This window comes from Lathamus discolor, chromosome 3 (genome assembly GCF_037157495.1).
Source record: "Lathamus discolor isolate bLatDis1 chromosome 3, bLatDis1.hap1, whole genome shotgun sequence".
Classification (NCBI taxonomy): domain Eukaryota; kingdom Metazoa; phylum Chordata; class Aves; order Psittaciformes; family Psittacidae; genus Lathamus; species Lathamus discolor.
Window position 1 is genome coordinate 110,998,379 of NC_088886.1, and position 18,053 is coordinate 111,016,431.

An 18,053-nucleotide genomic window follows, 5' to 3' on the forward strand; every position below is an offset into this window, starting at 1 on the left:
ACTGACCTGAGAAGGTGTACAGGCTGCATTTTGGGGACCCAGTGAAGGACTGTTTGCATAAAAAGTTAAAGAGAGCAAGCCTTTGTACTCTAAAATGAGGGGTTTGTTTTGCTGGGGTTTGTTTTGTGTGTTGGTTTGCTTGTACAGAAACAAAATAAGCACGTAAAGTGCACTTCAAGACGGATTTGGGTTTTTTGTTTTTAGGAATTGATTTCAGCCCAAGGTTAAGGTGTCTGCGTTGTCACTGCTGATATGGGCTCCTAAACTTGGCATGAAGCAAGCAAAAATTCTTTGTTATGAAGCAGGTGAAGAAAACAAGGAAAGCAAAAAAATGTGCAGTCGACATCTGGTGTTTCACTGAGGTGACGTGGCTTTGGTTTCAACCTTCATCTTCTGAGAGTCAATAAAGCCTGACAAAACGTAGTACTAATTAAATGTGTTTCTATTTGATTTGGTGAAACATGAAGATACGGTAAAAAGCATGCAAAGTTTAGAAGGCAGCAGGCTTTTGCTCCAAAAGGAATCCGGCAGCTGTTTGTGTGCCTGAAAAAGGTGCATCATCTCAGAAAATATGGGGTGGAAAAGCCCACGGTTACTTCTTGTGTCTGTCTGTAGGGTGTCAGGTGGTGTGTGCCAGGAGCTTGCATCCTTTTGCTTCCTTGGACTTGTTTCTCTAACCCAGTCGGCTCTGGCACGATGTGCGTATTGCTAGCGTGGTGTGGGTGGCTGGCATGGGTGAGCGCTGGCCATGTTCAGTCTTCTCCACCATGCAAGATAGACGCTATGTACTTCCCTGTGACCAAGGACAACCTGGTTTCAAACTTGCCATCTCTATATGTCTGGGACCTGTGCTGTCAGGACTGGCTTCCTCCAGTGTAGGAGGCCAACTGGCCAGACAAGCTTGCATGGTAGCCGTAGGGGTCTGTCTTCTTGGGGTCTTCTCACAGAAGCTGGAAACCTCTTTTTCAGGTCTCAAGTGCGTGTGCCAGCTGTGCGAGCACACCAACTTCACCTGCCAGACAGAGGGTGCCTGCTGGGCCTCCGTCATGCTGACCAACGGGCGGGAGGAGGTGATCAAGTCCTGCGTCTCCCTTCCGGAGCTGAACGCACAGGTCTTCTGCCACAGTTCCAAGAACATCACGAAGACCGAGTGCTGCTACACCGACTTCTGCAACAACATCACCCTCCGCCTGCCCATCGGTAAGTGCTGCTCGAGTGCAGAGCGCTGTTCAAAGGCTTGTGTGACAGCTTGAAGAGTGCAGGAATACTGTGCAGAGGATGTGACCTAAGAGCCAGCTAAGTGGGATTTTAAAGGCTGTCTGTAAAACAGTACCTGTTTTTTTTCCTGACTTGTTTCAGATGGGAAATTCTAAACTGCAGCTCAGCCTGGGGAAGAGAGAATTTCTTCCATCTCCTAAAGATATTCCAAGTGCTGTCTTTGATATCCCATGGGGCATTAACAGTGAAGGTGAAAGGAAGTGTCTGAAGGAAAGAGCCTTGCAACCTCACAGGTTTTATGTGCTGGAATATCTTAAGGAGTTTGTTATTTGAACTGGCATTAGTCTAGATGTTGGGAAGATGATATCTAATGTACTGGGGACTTTCCATGGGGCATGGATCAGCGATGTATAGCAGCTGTGAATTAGCAATTGTGAGGAGCTGAGAGCTGTTAACTGGTGCGTCACAAGGAAATAATGAAGACCTTGCACTGGCTGAAGTCTTACAGTCTCAAACACCTCTGCACATACTTTAACAGACCTGCTTTAGATGGCTCAGATAAGAATTCAGACTAGAGAGGTTTGGAAAGAAGGTGAATAGTTGTAGGTATGACTGCATTGTATATGGGAAATGCACCTGTGATTTTGGACAGACAAATATCTGGGTTGGTGATGAGGTTTGACCCGTGATGTGGCAGTGCCCTGGTGTGTGAGGAGCTGCTCTCCCCACTGTCCTTGGCCAGTCTGTGTCACCGAGTGCCATGTCTTTGTAACCTGGACTGAGGAGCAATTACTACAGCTGGTGTTTTTGTGCCTGTGCTTACTAAGGAGCAAGGGGTACACAGTGGCTCTGTGATGACCAGGAAGGCAGAAGTGTCCTCCCTGGCTCCTACAGCATGTAGGGTCTTCTACAGTGGGGGGCGAGGGGGTACAGGACACCAGGTCATTTCGGGGGGATGTGCTTGGCTGATGCCATTTCAGCAGTCTTGTTAGTCTGTCTTGAACTCTGGGATTCAGTAGTTCATTTTAGCAGCTCCTAAGGCAGCTTTTCTTTGGTGTTAGATCGGTATCATTGATTCTTGCCCAGCAGGGGTGAGAAAGTCTAAGATTCCTGGTCCCAATTAGAGGGAGGAAAAAGATTTGCACTTCCAGAAGCTCTGTGTGTTACACACCTGGTGCAGTACTTGAGTCTGCCCGACAAAATTGTATAATGAAGTTGCTTCAGTGCTTTTAAAAAATAGATATTTATACTATTTTTAAGTTTGACTCTTCTTTGCAATATTTGCATTTAATCCAGGCTTTTTTTGAAAAAGCTGTAAAATATGCTTCCTTATCAGGTGATACCTTTTTATACACTTATGCCAGTGAGAGATGTTACAGGTAAGAAAGATGCAAATTAATACATAATTTACAATTATAACTTGTCTTTAAGCTGTTTTCATATAATCCTTAACAGAATTTAAAAGGCTTTTACTGGAAGCGCTTGTACGATACAGGAAGCACATCATGTAAGATGCAGGAGGCAGACCAGGGAGTTGCTGTGGTGGCCTTGGTACCAGCATCTCCTGGTGTGAATAGACAGATGCTGGATGCTACTAGAGGAGGGAAGAGCTGTTCCGTGCAGCTGCTCTGGAGGAGCCAGCCTGATTAGAAGGAGAAGCCCAGCTGCTGGGTGGTCTGTACCCCCCTACCTAACCTCACCTGTTGCTTGAGGCAAGAGCAAAGATATTTAAATGGTTTTCTTCCAGCTGACAAGAGAAAGGAAGTGTTAGTAGTGGCCATGCTCTAGAAATGTAGAAATAAAATACCATGCTTTATTTTTTTTCAAGTTGGGATGCTGGAATCTTGGGAGAAAACTGCTATTTATAGAGGAGCGGTGGAAGCATATCTGTCGTCTTGAACTGGTAGTTGCAAAACCTCTGGTTTCATATTTCAGTACCAGGGAAAATTACTTACTTAATTTTTAGTCCGAGCCCTTTGCTCTGAACATTTGGGAGAATTCATGCTAGTCAGAAATTTAACAGTGCCATTGTTATTTGATTGCTGGTCTTTTCTGACAGCTCTCCTTCACATAATGCATACTGCAGGAAAGCAGTGAAAATAACCTTTCTAAGGAGCACTGCTGAGTGTGTAGGTGAGGGAGCTGGGCTGTACAACTGGCCTGTCCAGGCTGCCTCTGCAGTACCCATGCCGTCTGCGACAGGAGGTTTCGAGCTGTGTATCTGTCTTGTGGTTTAAGCCCAGCTGATAACTCAGAACCAAGCAGCTGCTCACTCACTCCCCATCCCTTCTTCCCCCTCCCTGCTCCAGGCTGAACAGGGAGGAGAATTGAAAGAATGCAAACCCCAAGGGTTGAGTAAGAACAGTCCAATAACTAAAGCATAATACTGTGGGATGGAATGCTTCTTTGGCTAGTTTGGGTGAAGTGTCCTGTCTCTGCTTCCTCCTGGAAATAATTTCCAGCTGAATCCTGAACTAAGGTAAATGACAGAAGCATTCTTAAAGTATATGAAGCTACTGTCTCTTCTCCCAACTAACAAGCAATAGGACAAGAGGTAGCGGCCTCAAGCTGTGCCAGGGGAGGTTTGGATTGGATATTAAGAAAAATGTCTTCACAGAATAGGTGATTAGGTATTGGAATCGGCTACGCAGGGCAGTGGTGGAGTCACTGTCCCTGGAAGTGCTCAAAACCCATGTAACTGAGGCCCTTAGTGACATGGTTTAGTGGGGAACTTGGCAGTTCTGGGTAGTTGGATTTGATGATCTTAAAGGTCTTTTCAAGCCTGGTTGATTCTGTGATTCTGTGTGCCCCTCCTCACTGGCAGAGCATGAGAAACCGAAAAGTCCTTGATCAGGGTAAGCACTACTTAGGAACAACTACAACAGTGGTGTGTTACCAGCATTGATCTCAGACTGAAGCCGAAACACAGCACTGCACCAGCTACCAAGAAAGAGAAAAATAACTGTTACAGCTGAAAAACCGGGACAATGTCCTGAGGAGGTGGGCTGTGCCACAGGGAAAAACAGTTTGAATACCATTGCCTAGGCTGCCTTTGTAGGTGCACTCCTGAGCTTAGGAAATTGGTGTTTCTAAAATAAGGTTTTAGGCAATTCCTTGATCAGCTTGTATTTTTTGTTTCTTTCTGGTCTGATACGGCACTTAGAAATCCAAATCCAGATCTTGGGTTCCTCTTTGACTGAGATAAAAGTGAAGGCTGGAGCTTTGGCTGGCTTTTCCTCTGGTTGCTGTAGCTGCCTCCAGCTGGGGACACAAGACCGTCCTTCAGTGCCTCTTTGTGGTGCCCTGCTTTGGCTTGTCCCTGTGTTAATTACCAAGGGCTGATGTTGTAAATGTATCAAGAGTGATTGGAAAACAATCAAATGACTTGCAGCGTGCAGATCTCTGAGTGGATAAAGCAATTTGTTTTGATTGCCGGTACATGAATTTCCATAGTAAGACTGCAGATGGCATTGCATGCCTCAGACAGCAGGAAAGCGTGTGTTACTGTGCCTTGCATGAGAGGAGGTTGCTCTTGCTTTAGTTAGTTTTACAATGTCTGAAAATACGCATCTTTAGGGACAGATTCAGCCTGGATATCTGCTTTTTATGCACTTCTCGTTTGCAGGGATTTCACTGCAGTATTTTGCATTAACAGGTGCTAAGCTTCGAGGTGCAGGATTAGTTTGTGGTAAGGAGGGGGCTTCAGTGTTACCCTGAATTCATTTCCTGGGTTCTACTGTTTTTACTGGGATACTTTCTGCCCCAGCAGGTTGCCTGAGGTGACCTTCCCCTGCCAGTGGGATGTCATAACGGGGCTGCAGAAAATGGCCAGCATGCCACTTACTCAATGGAACTTTCTGTGAATCTCTCTCTCTATGAGAAATTGCCTCTGTGCACCTCAGCATGCAACAGGCTATTTTGAGGAGTTGCTAATAACATCTAGAAGACTTCTTCCGGTTGCAGACTTGTGTGTCTCAGCATTTTCAGGGCATACTTCAGATCTGGGAGACAGTGCCTGTGGTCTCTGATCCAAACCCGCTTGTGAGCAAGATATACCCCACACACAAGCCTGTGCATAGATGACAGACCTTTACCTGCAGCCCTGAAGTGGACTATGGAGCTTCTTATAACGTGATGTTTGCATTTGGCTGTGGTGGAGGGGGCAGCAAAATTGATGTTGCCCTCAGTTACATTATTAGGCAGAGACAGTGAACTGGCAGCTGTTGAATTGTTGGGGCCTGAAAGCCCAGACACTTTATATTTGTTACCAGATAAGATAAGAGGACCTCTTGAGGTCTGGTGTCTTTATTTGCATGTCTGTAGAAGTGTGGGGAAAAGTTCATGCTGATACTCTTCTAGAGGTAGAATTACCTCTTGATCTGAAAACATCTAGTGACACTGGATTCTAAGCTTCCATCTTTACAGATACTGATAACTGAAATTGGGTGGGTGCAGGTGAGCTGGCAAATTTGTCACAGATTTCTGGGTTTTCTGACCAGGCTGCTTGCAGAGGCCGGCTAAAGAAAACGTCAGCTTCCAAGAAAAATTCATGGGGATGTGTCCAGTGAGTACAGCCACGTGTCCGTGAGTTGGTGGGAAACTTCAGCGCAGCAAAGAATTCTCTGCTCTTAGGGTTTTGCCTTCAAAAGTACCTCTCTCATTCCAGCAAAAGCAGCACACAGCAAGAATGGTCTCCTCTCTGCTGTTTTGGGTGACCTGGCACAGCAGCATCTCTAGAACTTGAGATAAAAATCGTATGATTTCTGTTCTGTATTTGCATAATGGAAAATGAGTCAGAGAAAAAAGAAGGCTTTATGCAACAAGATTAAGCTAATAGTGGGATTAACAAACTGAATAATAAGTAATTTGCCAGCTCGCTTCTTTATTCCTCTTGACCAAACTGTACAAAGGCTCAAATGGACCTTATATCACCTACATTGGCACACACTGGGATGAAATAAAGGCAAATGTAATAGAATTGCTGAGACAAAAATCCTTGGAGTATATTCATATTGCCAAGAGAGACGAATGGTACCACTTAGACTAATTGTTGTGCAAGATTTTCGTAGTTGCATGAACAAATACTTTTCATTTACCTGTTTAAAAATGCCTTAAAGACATTAAAGCCCTTAGGAGAATGGATATGTTAATATTAAAGAAGTCAGATACACCTGTACCAAGAGTTTTGTAAGGTACGTATTAATGTAGAAAAGGTACATATTAATGTAAAACATGAGAAAAATCAGCCTTCAACTAATAACTTTCTGAATAAAAGCCTGTGCTTGAATACAAATTGTAATAGTTTATGGACCTTGAGGGATGTGCGGGCTGTGCTGCAGGGTGCGATACAGGGCAAAACTCTGGTTTTCCCTCTCCTTTGTTTTTGGCGTTCCTCATTTGCTATTGAACAGGATGAAAAGATCTCACTTTGTTTCCCCAGCACAGACTCGGTCCAAGAGTAGAGTTAGAAGGAAGGTCTGGACTGTGAATGAAGAGACAAAACTCAATTCTTCTCACTAACTAGCCTATAAAGTTAGTGATGAATAACAGCAAGGAGGATGGGGAATGGAGCAAAAGAAGAGAGAAGTGCCTGGCTGGACTGATTTCTGAGGTTCTCCTCCAAAAAAAAACCCTGTGGGGAGAATCATAGCCTGTCATAGCAGCTCTGTGGATGTCTTGTTCTGCAAATCCTTCACATGATTTGGCCATCTTGGCTGTCCCATATTCACGTTTTCAGGAGGGACTGGTAAGAATACAATCATGCAAAGAGGAGGCCGGGCTGGGGGGAAACAGCACTTCACATAATGCATCCATTTATCTCATAGCTGTGTTCCTGATTGATAGGTTTGCTTGAACTTCCGGATCCTGAGCAGACCTTTCCCGGCTGATTTCTGAATGTCCTGGAGGGGGTGATGGGGTCTGTAGCCATGGTGGAAATGGGATAGACTTCATTATAGACTCTAGTCCAAATTGTGTATTTTTGAAATTGTTCAAAAGTATTCTGTATGTCTGACTCGAGCCCTCCTACAGATGCGCTACATCTGTAGTGTAGATGCATTACAGATGTAGTATTTTCTTACCACATTGGAAAGAGCGCATATTTCCACCCCCCTTCCCTCCTCCCCTCCCCCTGAGTAGTTTAGGAGCTTAAACAAGCATAGTTCAGGGCTCTTAGAAGTTTTGTGGTTCCCATTGTATGTTAAAAGCAAGGCAAATGCTGTGTGAAAAACGTCTTTTCCGCTGGAGGAGAAAACAAACTCCTTCCTTTTTTTTTGCTGCCTAAAAGTACTATTTTGTTTACACAACTTGGACTATAACTAATACCATATTGTGAAATTGGTAAATATTGCCAGATGTGCTATTTTTGCTTCATACATGGCAACACGTATTCAGCTTCTATTCTTGATTAATAAGTCATTGAATAGTATATTCACAATCAGATTGCAAAATGTTGTGACTAATGGTGTTGATTTGATAGTTTTAGGTAGTCACGAGGGGTTTTCTGTTTTCCCAAAGAGTTTAACATTGCACAACTGCTGTAAACATTGCCACACTTACCGGGTGATGTTGCCTTTAATGACTGTTTGTACCTTATGCGCCAGGTATTTTGTTCTGGGGCTGTTTGTCACTGCTCCTGTATGGTCTATGCTGTGGGAAGCCCCAAGAATCCCCCAAGAGCCATGGTGCACAAGCCCTGCTGCCCTGGCTACAGGACCCCCTGCTGCGAGGGGTCGAGATTGAAGGTGGCCTATGATCAACTGTACAGCAGAAACCTCAGCGCTGGTACTTCTCAAGTCTCCTCCATGCGCTCTGTGAAGAACTGGAAAGGGTTTGGGTAGTTGCCACCAGCCTTGATCCGCAGTTTGGTACAGCCAGTAGACTGAACAATGACAAAGAACGTTTCCGGTTGACTCCTTTCAAGAAACTTCTCTAGACAGTCAGAATCTCTTCATTTGCCAGGAACTCTGTGGAGACCTCGTGCAAACTGGCCCAGACACCTCAGCTTCCAGTCTCACTGCTAACTTGCCTTCTGCACTTGACCTCTCTCAACTTCGCAGCATCTCAGAGGAGACCTGTAAGCATCACTGAACTCGGTTTTATTCTGAACAACTGTCACTGCATAAGTCATAAAGCTGGTGTCTGTTTGTTTTCCTGATGCTGGATCTCGCTCTCCTGAGTGGGTGTAAGAGAGTCTGAATTTTGCTGGTGCTTTGCTCTGATGTCCTGCTCTACACCTCCAGAATGGCCGTTAGTGTCTCTGTGCTTCCTCCTCCATCCTCTTGCTCCAGCTGAGGCTTCTCCTGCTCCTTGCCCTAAAGTCAAAGACAGCTTTGCCGGCCTGCAGTGCTCGCCATGTTCTGCTAGACCTGCTGCTTTCTCCAGCCTGCTCTGCTGCTTGCCTGGCTCCCAGAATGCCGTATGCCAGGGAAATAGCTCCAAAAATTAGGTTCTATTGCAGTTATCTTGCAAAGCTCTCTCTGCAGTTCTTTGATGATACAAATTGTGTGGATACACATTTTCACTAAAAATGAATTGGGTCACTTTTCTGTTAAAATTGAAGACTTCTTTTTTTGTGAGGGTGGTTTGTTGCCCCTTTTGAATATACACTGAGCATATTCTGAGCCCCTTAAAATTCTGCTATGCAACCTGTTTCAGTAGTTTGCAGTGTACAAAAGGTGCACCACAAGTTACAAATTGTCACATCCCAAAAGCCTAAACCGCATTGTTGTCTGTCTCACCGTTGGCAAATCTAGGAACGAAACCTAGATTTGCAGTGTAAATGACAAGGTAGTGTAGACATGTAGTAATGCGGCTGTAGCAGTGAAAACTGAACAATGAGAAGAGTGCTTGTGGAAATGGAAACTTCTCCACTCGCCTTGCTCTATGCCTCAGTCCTTTGTGCTTGTTGTCATCACACAGTTACTGTCATAGCTGCCAGTATGGAACTGTGTCCCATGCAGCCTCTCTAAATGCAGGCCAAGGTGTTATTGCAGCAATGGGGTGTGCAGCGAATTCAGGAACAACTAAGAAAAGCTAAGCAAAGTAGTGTGTTGTGCTCCTAGCAAAACTTGGCTTTTCTCCTATTTCAAGTACTGCTGGAGCTGCTTCCCAGTTTCAGGAGATCCTGGAAATTTTTATGTATATACATAGGTATGTATAATGTTAAGATAAAAAGCCAATGGTAACTGTTACTCTTTTTTGCCTGTACAGGTTCGCTGCCTGTAGCATCCAGCCTGCAAGGAAACGGGCATGAAAGTAAAGAAAAAGAGAAGTGGAGAATTTTCGGAAGTTTGAATCTGTAAAGAGTGCTGCTCTGGAACCAAGGTAGCTGTGAAAAAAGAGGGAAGAGAAAAAAAGAGCTGCGAGAAGGGACTACTGTGACCCCGCGGAAGACGATGCGGGTGCATGGCAAGACTCGCAGGCAGGAGCAGCAGGCACTGGTGAAAGATGCGCCACCAGGACCAGTGCTTGCTCCCTGCCTGCCTGTTGGCATGTGACATGTGCAGCACCTGCAGGTGCTTAAGATCACCCACTGCTAGGAGCAGATATTTATCAGTAGGACTGCTTGTGGTGGGGAGAATTGCTGCTCGGTTCAGGCCCTGTAGCTTGTGTTCCTGTCTGTGAAGATGCCCTTCTGAGTCTCTCTTCTGTTGCTGTTCAAAGCTTCTTGATTATTTTCCTTTTGATACTCTTCACACTGGCCTAAGAGCAATAAAGTTTTATATTTTGTTAATTTCATGGTATGTTGTTTTTCAGCAGTTGATGGGAAAAACTGACATTTTATAGTAGGTATTTTGTGCATGTTTGTCTTTCATAGCTGCTCAGATAATAAATCTGCTTACATCTGCGATGAGGACATTGGTTTGGGTGATGACACTAGAAGTGCTGTGTTATGAACACCCAGAGGACAACTCCTCACCACAATACAACATTCTAGCTCTGTGCCCAGCTGCATAGCATGGCAGTCTTCCTCTGCAGCCTTCATCATGCATGCAGTATTTCCCAGCCATGCAGCCTTGTGTAGCCGAAGCAGCTCTGCAAGGCACGGTGTTCAGTGACAGTGCCCAAGTTCCTGTGACTTGCTGCACTTCCTACCTGCTTCGGGAGAAGCCTCTGCCATGTAGACACTGAACTAAAAAGAGCTTGGGAAATCACGGTGTGTCAGTTAACAAGCAGCAGTTGCAAGGAGGAGTCCTGCTTTCAAATCCTCTTAAAAGTCTAGCAGGTAACCCCTTAAGTGTCCAGCTGAAGTGTTAAAGGAAAAGCCTGCATTCAAGATGTAACAAGTTGTTTTCAGAATGGTTTGAATTGTGTGCCATGAATAGACATGGGGCCTTCTGTTGTTAACATTTGTTTATTTTCTTTTCTCACTCAATTGTAAGCATAGAGTGCTAAAATGTAAGGAAGAGAAGAAAAAGGAGCAAGTTAGCTTTCCACAGCTAATGCTCCTGGCACTTCTAAAGACTGAGTGCATGGCTGAATGAGGTCCATTGGAGAAGTACTTCTATTGTAATAGTAACTGAAGGAAAGTAACAGTCAATGCTGGGGGCCATCAGGCTGCTTCTGAGTTAACTCTCAAGATGTGGATTACAGCATACAGGTTGCTTAGCTTTTATCTGAAGGGAGAGAGGGGCCGTTCATTTTCCGAAATGGCGAAGGGGTGACTTTGGTGGTGTGGGATTCGTGATTCTTAAATCTTCCAAAGTCCTTATTTAGATCCACTGTTTGGTACTCGTGATTCTGAGTGCTGAGGGATTTCTTGGGTTTATTTTTTGGGGGGTGGGTGGGTGTAGTGTTGGTTTTTTTTCTTTGTGTGAGTGTTTGTTGTTGTCATTTTACTTATTTACAACTTCGGGGTCATTAAGGTTGACACATTGTGTGTGCATGTGCAAGTAAATACCTTAGTAACGTATTGCTTTAGCTTCCTGATACATTTTGTTTTACCCTTATAGCTTGAGAAATGGAAAATGATCTAGGATAGTCCTGTTTCTTGACTCTTGTGAAATACAGCTTCATGAACACAAGTTCCAAAAGTGTTCTGTCTTAGAAATCCTTGTAATGCCTCATTTACTATAATTTTGTATTTCTGTATGCATTGTTCGGAAATGTTTTTTTCCAAGGCTTTGTTTTCAGCGGGGCAGTGTGCTGAGAAATTTACACGCAGGCTTTCAAGTGTGGAAAAGGCACTGTGCCACTGGTTACAAAGCTGATCTGGTGTTGCTCACTGAGTGCAGACTGCATGCGTGCTTCTGCTCCTGTGTGAGGAATGCAGGTTGCTGGCTGCCGGGGTGGTGGGCAGGCTGGTGCAGCCCTGTGCACAGATTGCATCTTGCTGGGACCTGCAGGTCCTGTCTCTTGATCTTCTGCAGTGGGGAGGTGGGATATCAGCTAACTGCAGACAAATAGTACTTTGCTAACAAAACACAGTAGAACAACACACTCTGCAGGGTTTCTGCTGCGTTTTTGGAGCTGCAGCTGCAGGGGAATGTTCTTCAGATGTTTGCTATCTTGAATGGTGCGGAGAGGTAGGGTGGGCTCACTGGAGAAGCTGGTAGTCAGGATGTGTTGTGTTATGAGAAGTCTGCTTGTGTTTAGTAACCGATCAGTGGGGTTACAAGTGGGCAGTACCCTGCATGGAGGAGAGAGCACATCTGAGGAGCTTTCCTGGGGCTGTTCGGGGTTAGGCATAGTGGTGGTCTGTATGGCACCTTAGCTCCAGCTGTGCTGCCACCAGCCACATGCTTCTGAACATTTATGCTGCTGTTGCCCTTAGGAAGTGCTGGTAGGGCTGGTGGGGTGCTGTGTCTGAGGTGGGGTTCAGCAGTGCTCACAGCGGTAACCCGAATCTGGGCTACCTGCAAAAAAAGTGTGTGGGGAAAGACTCCGTAACTCACAGAAATGTGGTCTGTCCCACTGCTGCCAGTGCTGGTCAGGGTGACTGTGGGAAATCATTAAATCTAAATATGTTGTTGCTCCACAGCCCTTCACTTACTGTCTTTTCCCCCTCTTTTTCCTTGTGTCTAACAAAAGCATCGGAGTCTCCCAGCAGAGCCAGCATGGGACCGGTGGTGCTGGCGGTGACAGTGGCGGTGCCGGTCTGCATCCTGTCCCTCGCGGCCGTTCTGGTGGCGTGCACCTGCCAGAGCCGGCGCTGTGCCCGTGGCAGGGCCAAGCAGCCCAATGTGGAGGAGCCCCTCTCCGAGTGCAACCTGGTGAACTCCGGGAAGACGCTGAAGGATCTCATCTACGACATGACAACCTCTGGCTCCGGCTCTGGTATGTGGGGGCTGCCCAGCTGCCCTACCCGTTGCCTTCACCGCAGCTGCCTTTCCAACGTAAAGAGCAAATATTCTTGATGCAAAAGGCACATGTGCCGCCTTGCTTGTAGGGATGTAAAGAACATCGCCAACTGGGCACAGGGTGCCTACTGGTGGGGGTCTTAATTCAGAAGGTCTTACAGCAGTGACAAGTTTTATGTCAAGGGAAGTTTTGTGCTGATACACTTACTGACACCTTACAGCAGCAATAGGGCTTTGTTTGCTCTTTTTCTGTCAAATTATGAAAGTTTGATTATTTGAAAGGAAAAGTTAATCAAGTTAACTCAGAAGTCAGTTTCAAGTCTGAAACAAAACATTTCTGGCTGAAATTTTGTTTTCCATTAACTACATACCTTTCAAGATTAATTTATTATACTTCCCTATTGCATTTTCACAGACATAATGAGTAGACTTTGGCTTTATTTATCCTGAAGTTTCAACTGTTCATCAGCATCCCTGAGCTAATAACAGGGCTTTATTTGTGCTGAGCCATGGTGGAGGCAGATGGAGCCTTGTGCGTGCTGGTGCAGTTTGTTCTCATTTCAGCCGAAGGGCGAGTTTGCTCCTCTCTGCCCAGAGCCAACCCAGGGCTGGCCGCAGGCAGCGAGGATGAGCCCGTTTGAAGGCAGTGAGGCTCTGTTGGAGAAACAGGAGGGAATTTGAGTAAGCTGATCTTCAAACCGTATTTTTCCTGCTCATTATTTTGCTGTTAAAAGCAAGGTTGCCCTGATTAAAAAAAAAAGAAAAATAAGAAAAAAACCCCATTTGTTTTAAGCCCCTAACAAACACGGTATCAGGTCAAATGAGGAAGGGGTTTATGGCCAGCAAAACAAAATGAAACTGCCACGATAATTTATTCTTCCTTTTGAAAATTTCACGCAGAACAAATGGACTGCAAAACAAGCAGTAGTCCGTATGGAACCCAATTAAGTAGCTCAGGTCTTGGCACGCTCCAAAACCGTGCTCTGGTCTTCAGTCTGCATGGTGCTGGTGGCACAGAGGGCTCTCTCTTCAGCTTGCTTCGGAAGTGATGCTGTTGTACCTAGTGACAGACATAACGTGCGCTCATCTGGCAAGTAACATTCAAAAGTATGATTTTGGGAGATGTTTGTTGGGAAAAGATTTTCCCTTGGTACTCTCTGCTTTAAAGCAAAGTCCTGAGTACAGCTCACTGGAAAATGTCCAACTTCAGGATTTAAAGATCACCGCTATGTCATAAATACTCGTATCTTTTCTTTAAACTAGGTTTACCTTTGCTCGTACAAAGAACCATCGCGAGGACTATTGTCCTGCAGGAAATTGTAGGAAAAGGCCGATTTGGTGAAGTCTGGCGTGGAAAATGGTGTGGGGAAGATGTAGCTGTGAAAATCTTCTCCTCTAGAGATGAGCGATCCTGGTTTCGTGAGGCAGAAATTTATCAGACGGTTATGCTGAGACACGAGAACATCCTGGGCTTCATTGCTGCTGATAACAAGGGTATGCTGTGAGTCCTGCGGGAAATCCCAGGTGTCTGTATCAGAATTGCTTTTACTGCCCCGACTCCCGTCTGAAACACCACTTTAAAAGTCACAGCTTTCCTTGAGCTCCTTCCTCATGGTGTGGCCAGAAAACTTGTTCGCTTGCATGCCTGAGCTGGCCACAAAATGGGAAAGGCTTTTTTCTGGATGATTCTTTTTAAAGCTGAATAATCTTGTTTCCTCTGGGTAGATAACGGGACATGGACGCAGCTCTGGCTTGTCTCCGAGTACCACGAGCAAGGGTCCCTATTTGACTACCTGAACAGAGGCACAGTGACAGTGGAGGGCATGGTGAAGCTGGCACTGTCAGTGGCCAGTGGCCTGGCACACCTCCACATGGAGATCGTTGGCACACAAGGCAAGTGCTTCCCCTCCGCTTGTACTTCAAGTGTTGGAAGGAGCTTCAGCAGTATTTGCAAAAATGGTTATGGGTGATATGGCATAGGAAGGGATGTTACGAACTGTTAAACTGCAAGACACAGTATTAGCCTAAGTGAGTGTGGTACAGTATCAACAGAGAATAGGGATATCATCTTCCTGCTTTCTCTGTCTGCTTCTCCTTTTCCATCTTTGAAGCGGGTGCCTGTGGGAGCAGCTGTGCTAAAAGGGAGTGCCAGTGAAGGATTTGCTGAATTAATTTAGAGGGTAAACTTGCCACTTTCTCCTTTAGTGTTTTATTCTGGAAATACCAATACTGGGACAAAAACGTCCTCGAGGGCTTTTTTTGTTTGTTTGTTTAATTGATGGCATTTAGCAGAGCTGCACTTGGTACAAAATAGGCTTCAGTGCTTTTTTACAGGGTGTAGTAACAAAGTTGAACAAAAATGGGTTTTCTTCCTTGCTCGTTACGTTAAAATTCGTACTATTATCAAAATTGACAGTGCTTTCTCTTTCTGTGAACAGGCAAGCCCGCAATCGCTCACCGAGATCTGAAATCTAAAAACATCCTAGTGAAGAGGAATGAAAGCTGCGCCATCGCAGACCTGGGCCTGGCAGTGAAGCACGACTCGGTGCTGAACACCATTGACATTCCCCAGAACCCCCGGGTTGGGACCAGGAGGTGGGTGAAGGTGGGCTGCTAACTGCCGGGATGGCTCCTCTGTGCCCCTCGGCCCTTTCCTCCGTTGGTGACTTCCCCCTCTGCTTTTGGCATGTCAAGTGTTGGCAACAGATTGAAGCCCTCTGTCCCTGCTGGCTGGGTGCAGAAGGCAGTTGCCAGCCCTGGTCTGGGATGGGACACAGCAGCCCACATGGAATGCTGCTCTGTGGCGCAGACATCTAGTGTCAGTCGCCCCATGCGCTGCTGGGCCCAGGAAGTGCATCATGCCCAGCACCATGAGGACTCATGGCAACGTGTGTGGATGTAGGTAGCTGTAGTGTTGCTCTTGTGATTTGCCTGCCTCCAACAGCATAGCTGTTGGTAGTGAAAGGTGAAAGGCAAGCAGCAGAGAGGAGCTGGAGACCAGTGCCTTTAACAGAGGACATGGTTTCTACTGGTAGCCCATCCCTGTCTGTCCCTGGGGTTTCAGGTGGCTTAGTTCATAGCAGTCACTTGAACTGCACAGTGTGAAGCACTGTCTCAGCCTTTCTCAGCGTTACACTCACCACCCAGGCCAATTCTCTCTCTTACACTCAAAATCGCTATCAAAGGAGTTTCTCTTTTCCCTTTTTTGCAGTAGGACCAGCTGCTCCCTGGCTCCAGCATGCAGCAGTGCAGCTGCAGTTGTTTGTATGTACATGCTCTAGCAAATTAACCTTTGTGTGCTTTAAAGGTATATGGCTCCTGAGATACTTGATGACGCAATGAACATGAACATCTTTGAGTCCTTCAAGCGTGCAGACATATACTCTCTTGGGCTAGTATACTGGGAGATAGCCCGAAGGTGCTCTGTTGGAGGTGAGGTTTCTGGCCTTTTCATAGAATCCTGGAATGATTCGGGTTGGAAGGGGCCTTAAAGATCACCCAGTTACAATCCCCCTGCCATGGGCAGGGACACCTTCCACTAGACCAGGTTGCTTCAAGCCCCGTCCAGCCTGGTCTTGAACACACTGCCAGGGATGGGGCAGCCACAGCTTCTCTGGGCAACCTGTGCCAGGGCCTCACCACCCTCACAGGGAAGAACTTCTTCCTAATATGTAATTTAAATCTACCCTTTGTCAGTTTAAAGTCATTCCCCCTTGTCCTGTCCCTACCTGCCCTTGTAAAAAGCCCCTCTTCAGCTTTCTTGTTGGCCCCTTCAGGCACTGGAAGCTGCTCTAAGGTTTCCCCAGAGCCCTCTCTTCTCCGGGCTGAACAAGCCCAGCTCTCTGAGCCTGTATCCATAGCAGAGGTGGTCCAGCCCTTGGAGCATCTTCGTGGCCTCCTCTGGATCTGCTCCAGCAGCTCCACATCCTTCTTATATTGGGGACCCCAGAGCTGAACACAACTGATTTTGCAGCCCAGACCACTTTTATCTTTAATAAACCAAAAGCACTCTCAATTATCTTGGCAGTATGTGGTAGTAGAAGTTTGTCACGGAGCACTTGTTCAGTGTAGTCCCAAATGTTCCTCTGTTCTCTCCCATTGCCTGCAAAAACAATTAGAGTTTATTCTGGAGCAGCTACTTTGGATTTTGTGTTACATGCACAATAAATCTTTCCTAGGAATCACTGAGGAATACCAGCTGCCTTACTATGATGTCGTGCCTTCTGATCCTTCAATAGAAGATATGAGAAGGGTAGTTTGTGAGCAGAAGCTCAGACCAAATATTCCAAACCAGTGGCAAAGCTGTGAGGTAAAAGCAGTTTTCCTGTTTATTACAAAGCATATTTAAATTAAGGAGGAATTTTTCAATGAGACAAAGGGAACTTGATGTTCAGCCTCTTTTGAATGTATTTGTGTTTCAGATGTCTGGCTCTTTTTCAGCTCCCAGATCAATACAAACTGTCTTTGCACCCAGTGCTAAACTTTCTCAGATATAGGTCTTAATCTATGATACTGCTGTTGTATTACTGTTTCGGAGAGCTATATTTTATTTCCTGGTTAAAAAATAAAAGCAGGAGGTGATGGTTTTACTCTTGACCTGTTCTTTTAACTTCTGGTTTGCAGGCGCTGCGAGTGATGGGCAGGATAATGCGTGAGTGCTGGTATGCCAACAGCGCCGCGCGGCTGACCGCACTGCGTATCAAGAAGACCATCTCACAGCTCTGTGTGCAGGAGGACTCCAAAGCCTGATGGAGCTCCCTGGAGGACGAGAGGGGAATGAATTCTTCTGTTCATCTGTTAACATGTGACATTATTTTTATGTTTGGTCTACCTCAGATAACATGGTTCAGTATTTAAGTGCCCAAACCAGAGCACTGACATCTAGCTTCGTATTTGGCCACTGGAAGGGGCAGCTTTTGACTCGTAGATCATGTTTTATACAGGAAGTCAGTGACTTGCTTTGGTTTTCTGATATTAGACACTAGGCTAATTGCAGAAAGGAGCTTAAAATACCACGGCAATGAAAAAATACCTTCTGCTGTTGCGCTTTTTATCCTAGTCAAACCCCAAACATACTGGAAATAACTAGTATTGCTTAAAGCCTGTTTGCAAGGGAAACCACAAGTTTTATCCTCAAACCAAGTAAAAGACCAAATTTAACCCATTTTTTTACATATTTTCATGCAGGTATCAGAAAAGGGCCTGTCAGTAAAATGCATTTTTAAAGATATCATTTCTGAAGCAAATAAAAAAGATGAAAATTCTACTAAGTATGTATGTTGTGAACAAAAGCATCTAGTCAGGTTTTTATTAACTTTTATTTTTATTGTCTTGATTTCATATAGTTCGTATTTGAAGTTATTTCACTCTGTTCATTTGTTTATTGAGCATTTTGATTAAGAGACAATTTTTATTTCTAATAGTAGGAAAAATAATAGAGGCAATACTTTTCTGATAGATATGTAGGGATGGAATTGGAGGAATTCTACCTAATCTGAGAGAGTATATATTTTTAAATGACATTTTGCCAATCTG

General features: G+C 45.3%; 1 protein-coding gene and 1 long non-coding RNA gene across 2 annotated transcripts in view; both read left to right on the plus strand.

Annotated features, from left to right (window-relative positions):
• Positions 1–17,754, plus strand: part of ACVR1C (activin A receptor type 1C) — a 31,363-nt gene extending 13,609 nt beyond the window's left edge. Inside the window, exons 2-9 of the mRNA XM_065671196.1 lie at positions 970–1,200; positions 12,250–12,495; positions 13,782–14,012; positions 14,244–14,411; positions 14,957–15,113; positions 15,826–15,950; positions 16,697–16,827; positions 17,142–17,754. Coding sequence (XP_065527268.1) covers positions 970–1,200; positions 12,250–12,495; positions 13,782–14,012; positions 14,244–14,411; positions 14,957–15,113; positions 15,826–15,950; positions 16,697–16,827; positions 17,142–17,267 — 1,415 coding nt within the window. The 3' untranslated portion in view covers positions 17,268–17,754. The remainder of the gene's footprint in view (positions 1–969; positions 1,201–12,249; positions 12,496–13,781; positions 14,013–14,243; positions 14,412–14,956; positions 15,114–15,825; positions 15,951–16,696; positions 16,828–17,141) is intronic.
• LOC136010263 (uncharacterized) lies at positions 7,171–9,952 on the plus strand. Its single transcript, XR_010610809.1, has 2 exons — positions 7,171–8,293; positions 9,430–9,952. It is a non-coding gene; the product is annotated as an uncharacterized LOC136010263 (long non-coding RNA).
• Positions 17,755–18,053: the final 299 nt, after the last annotated feature.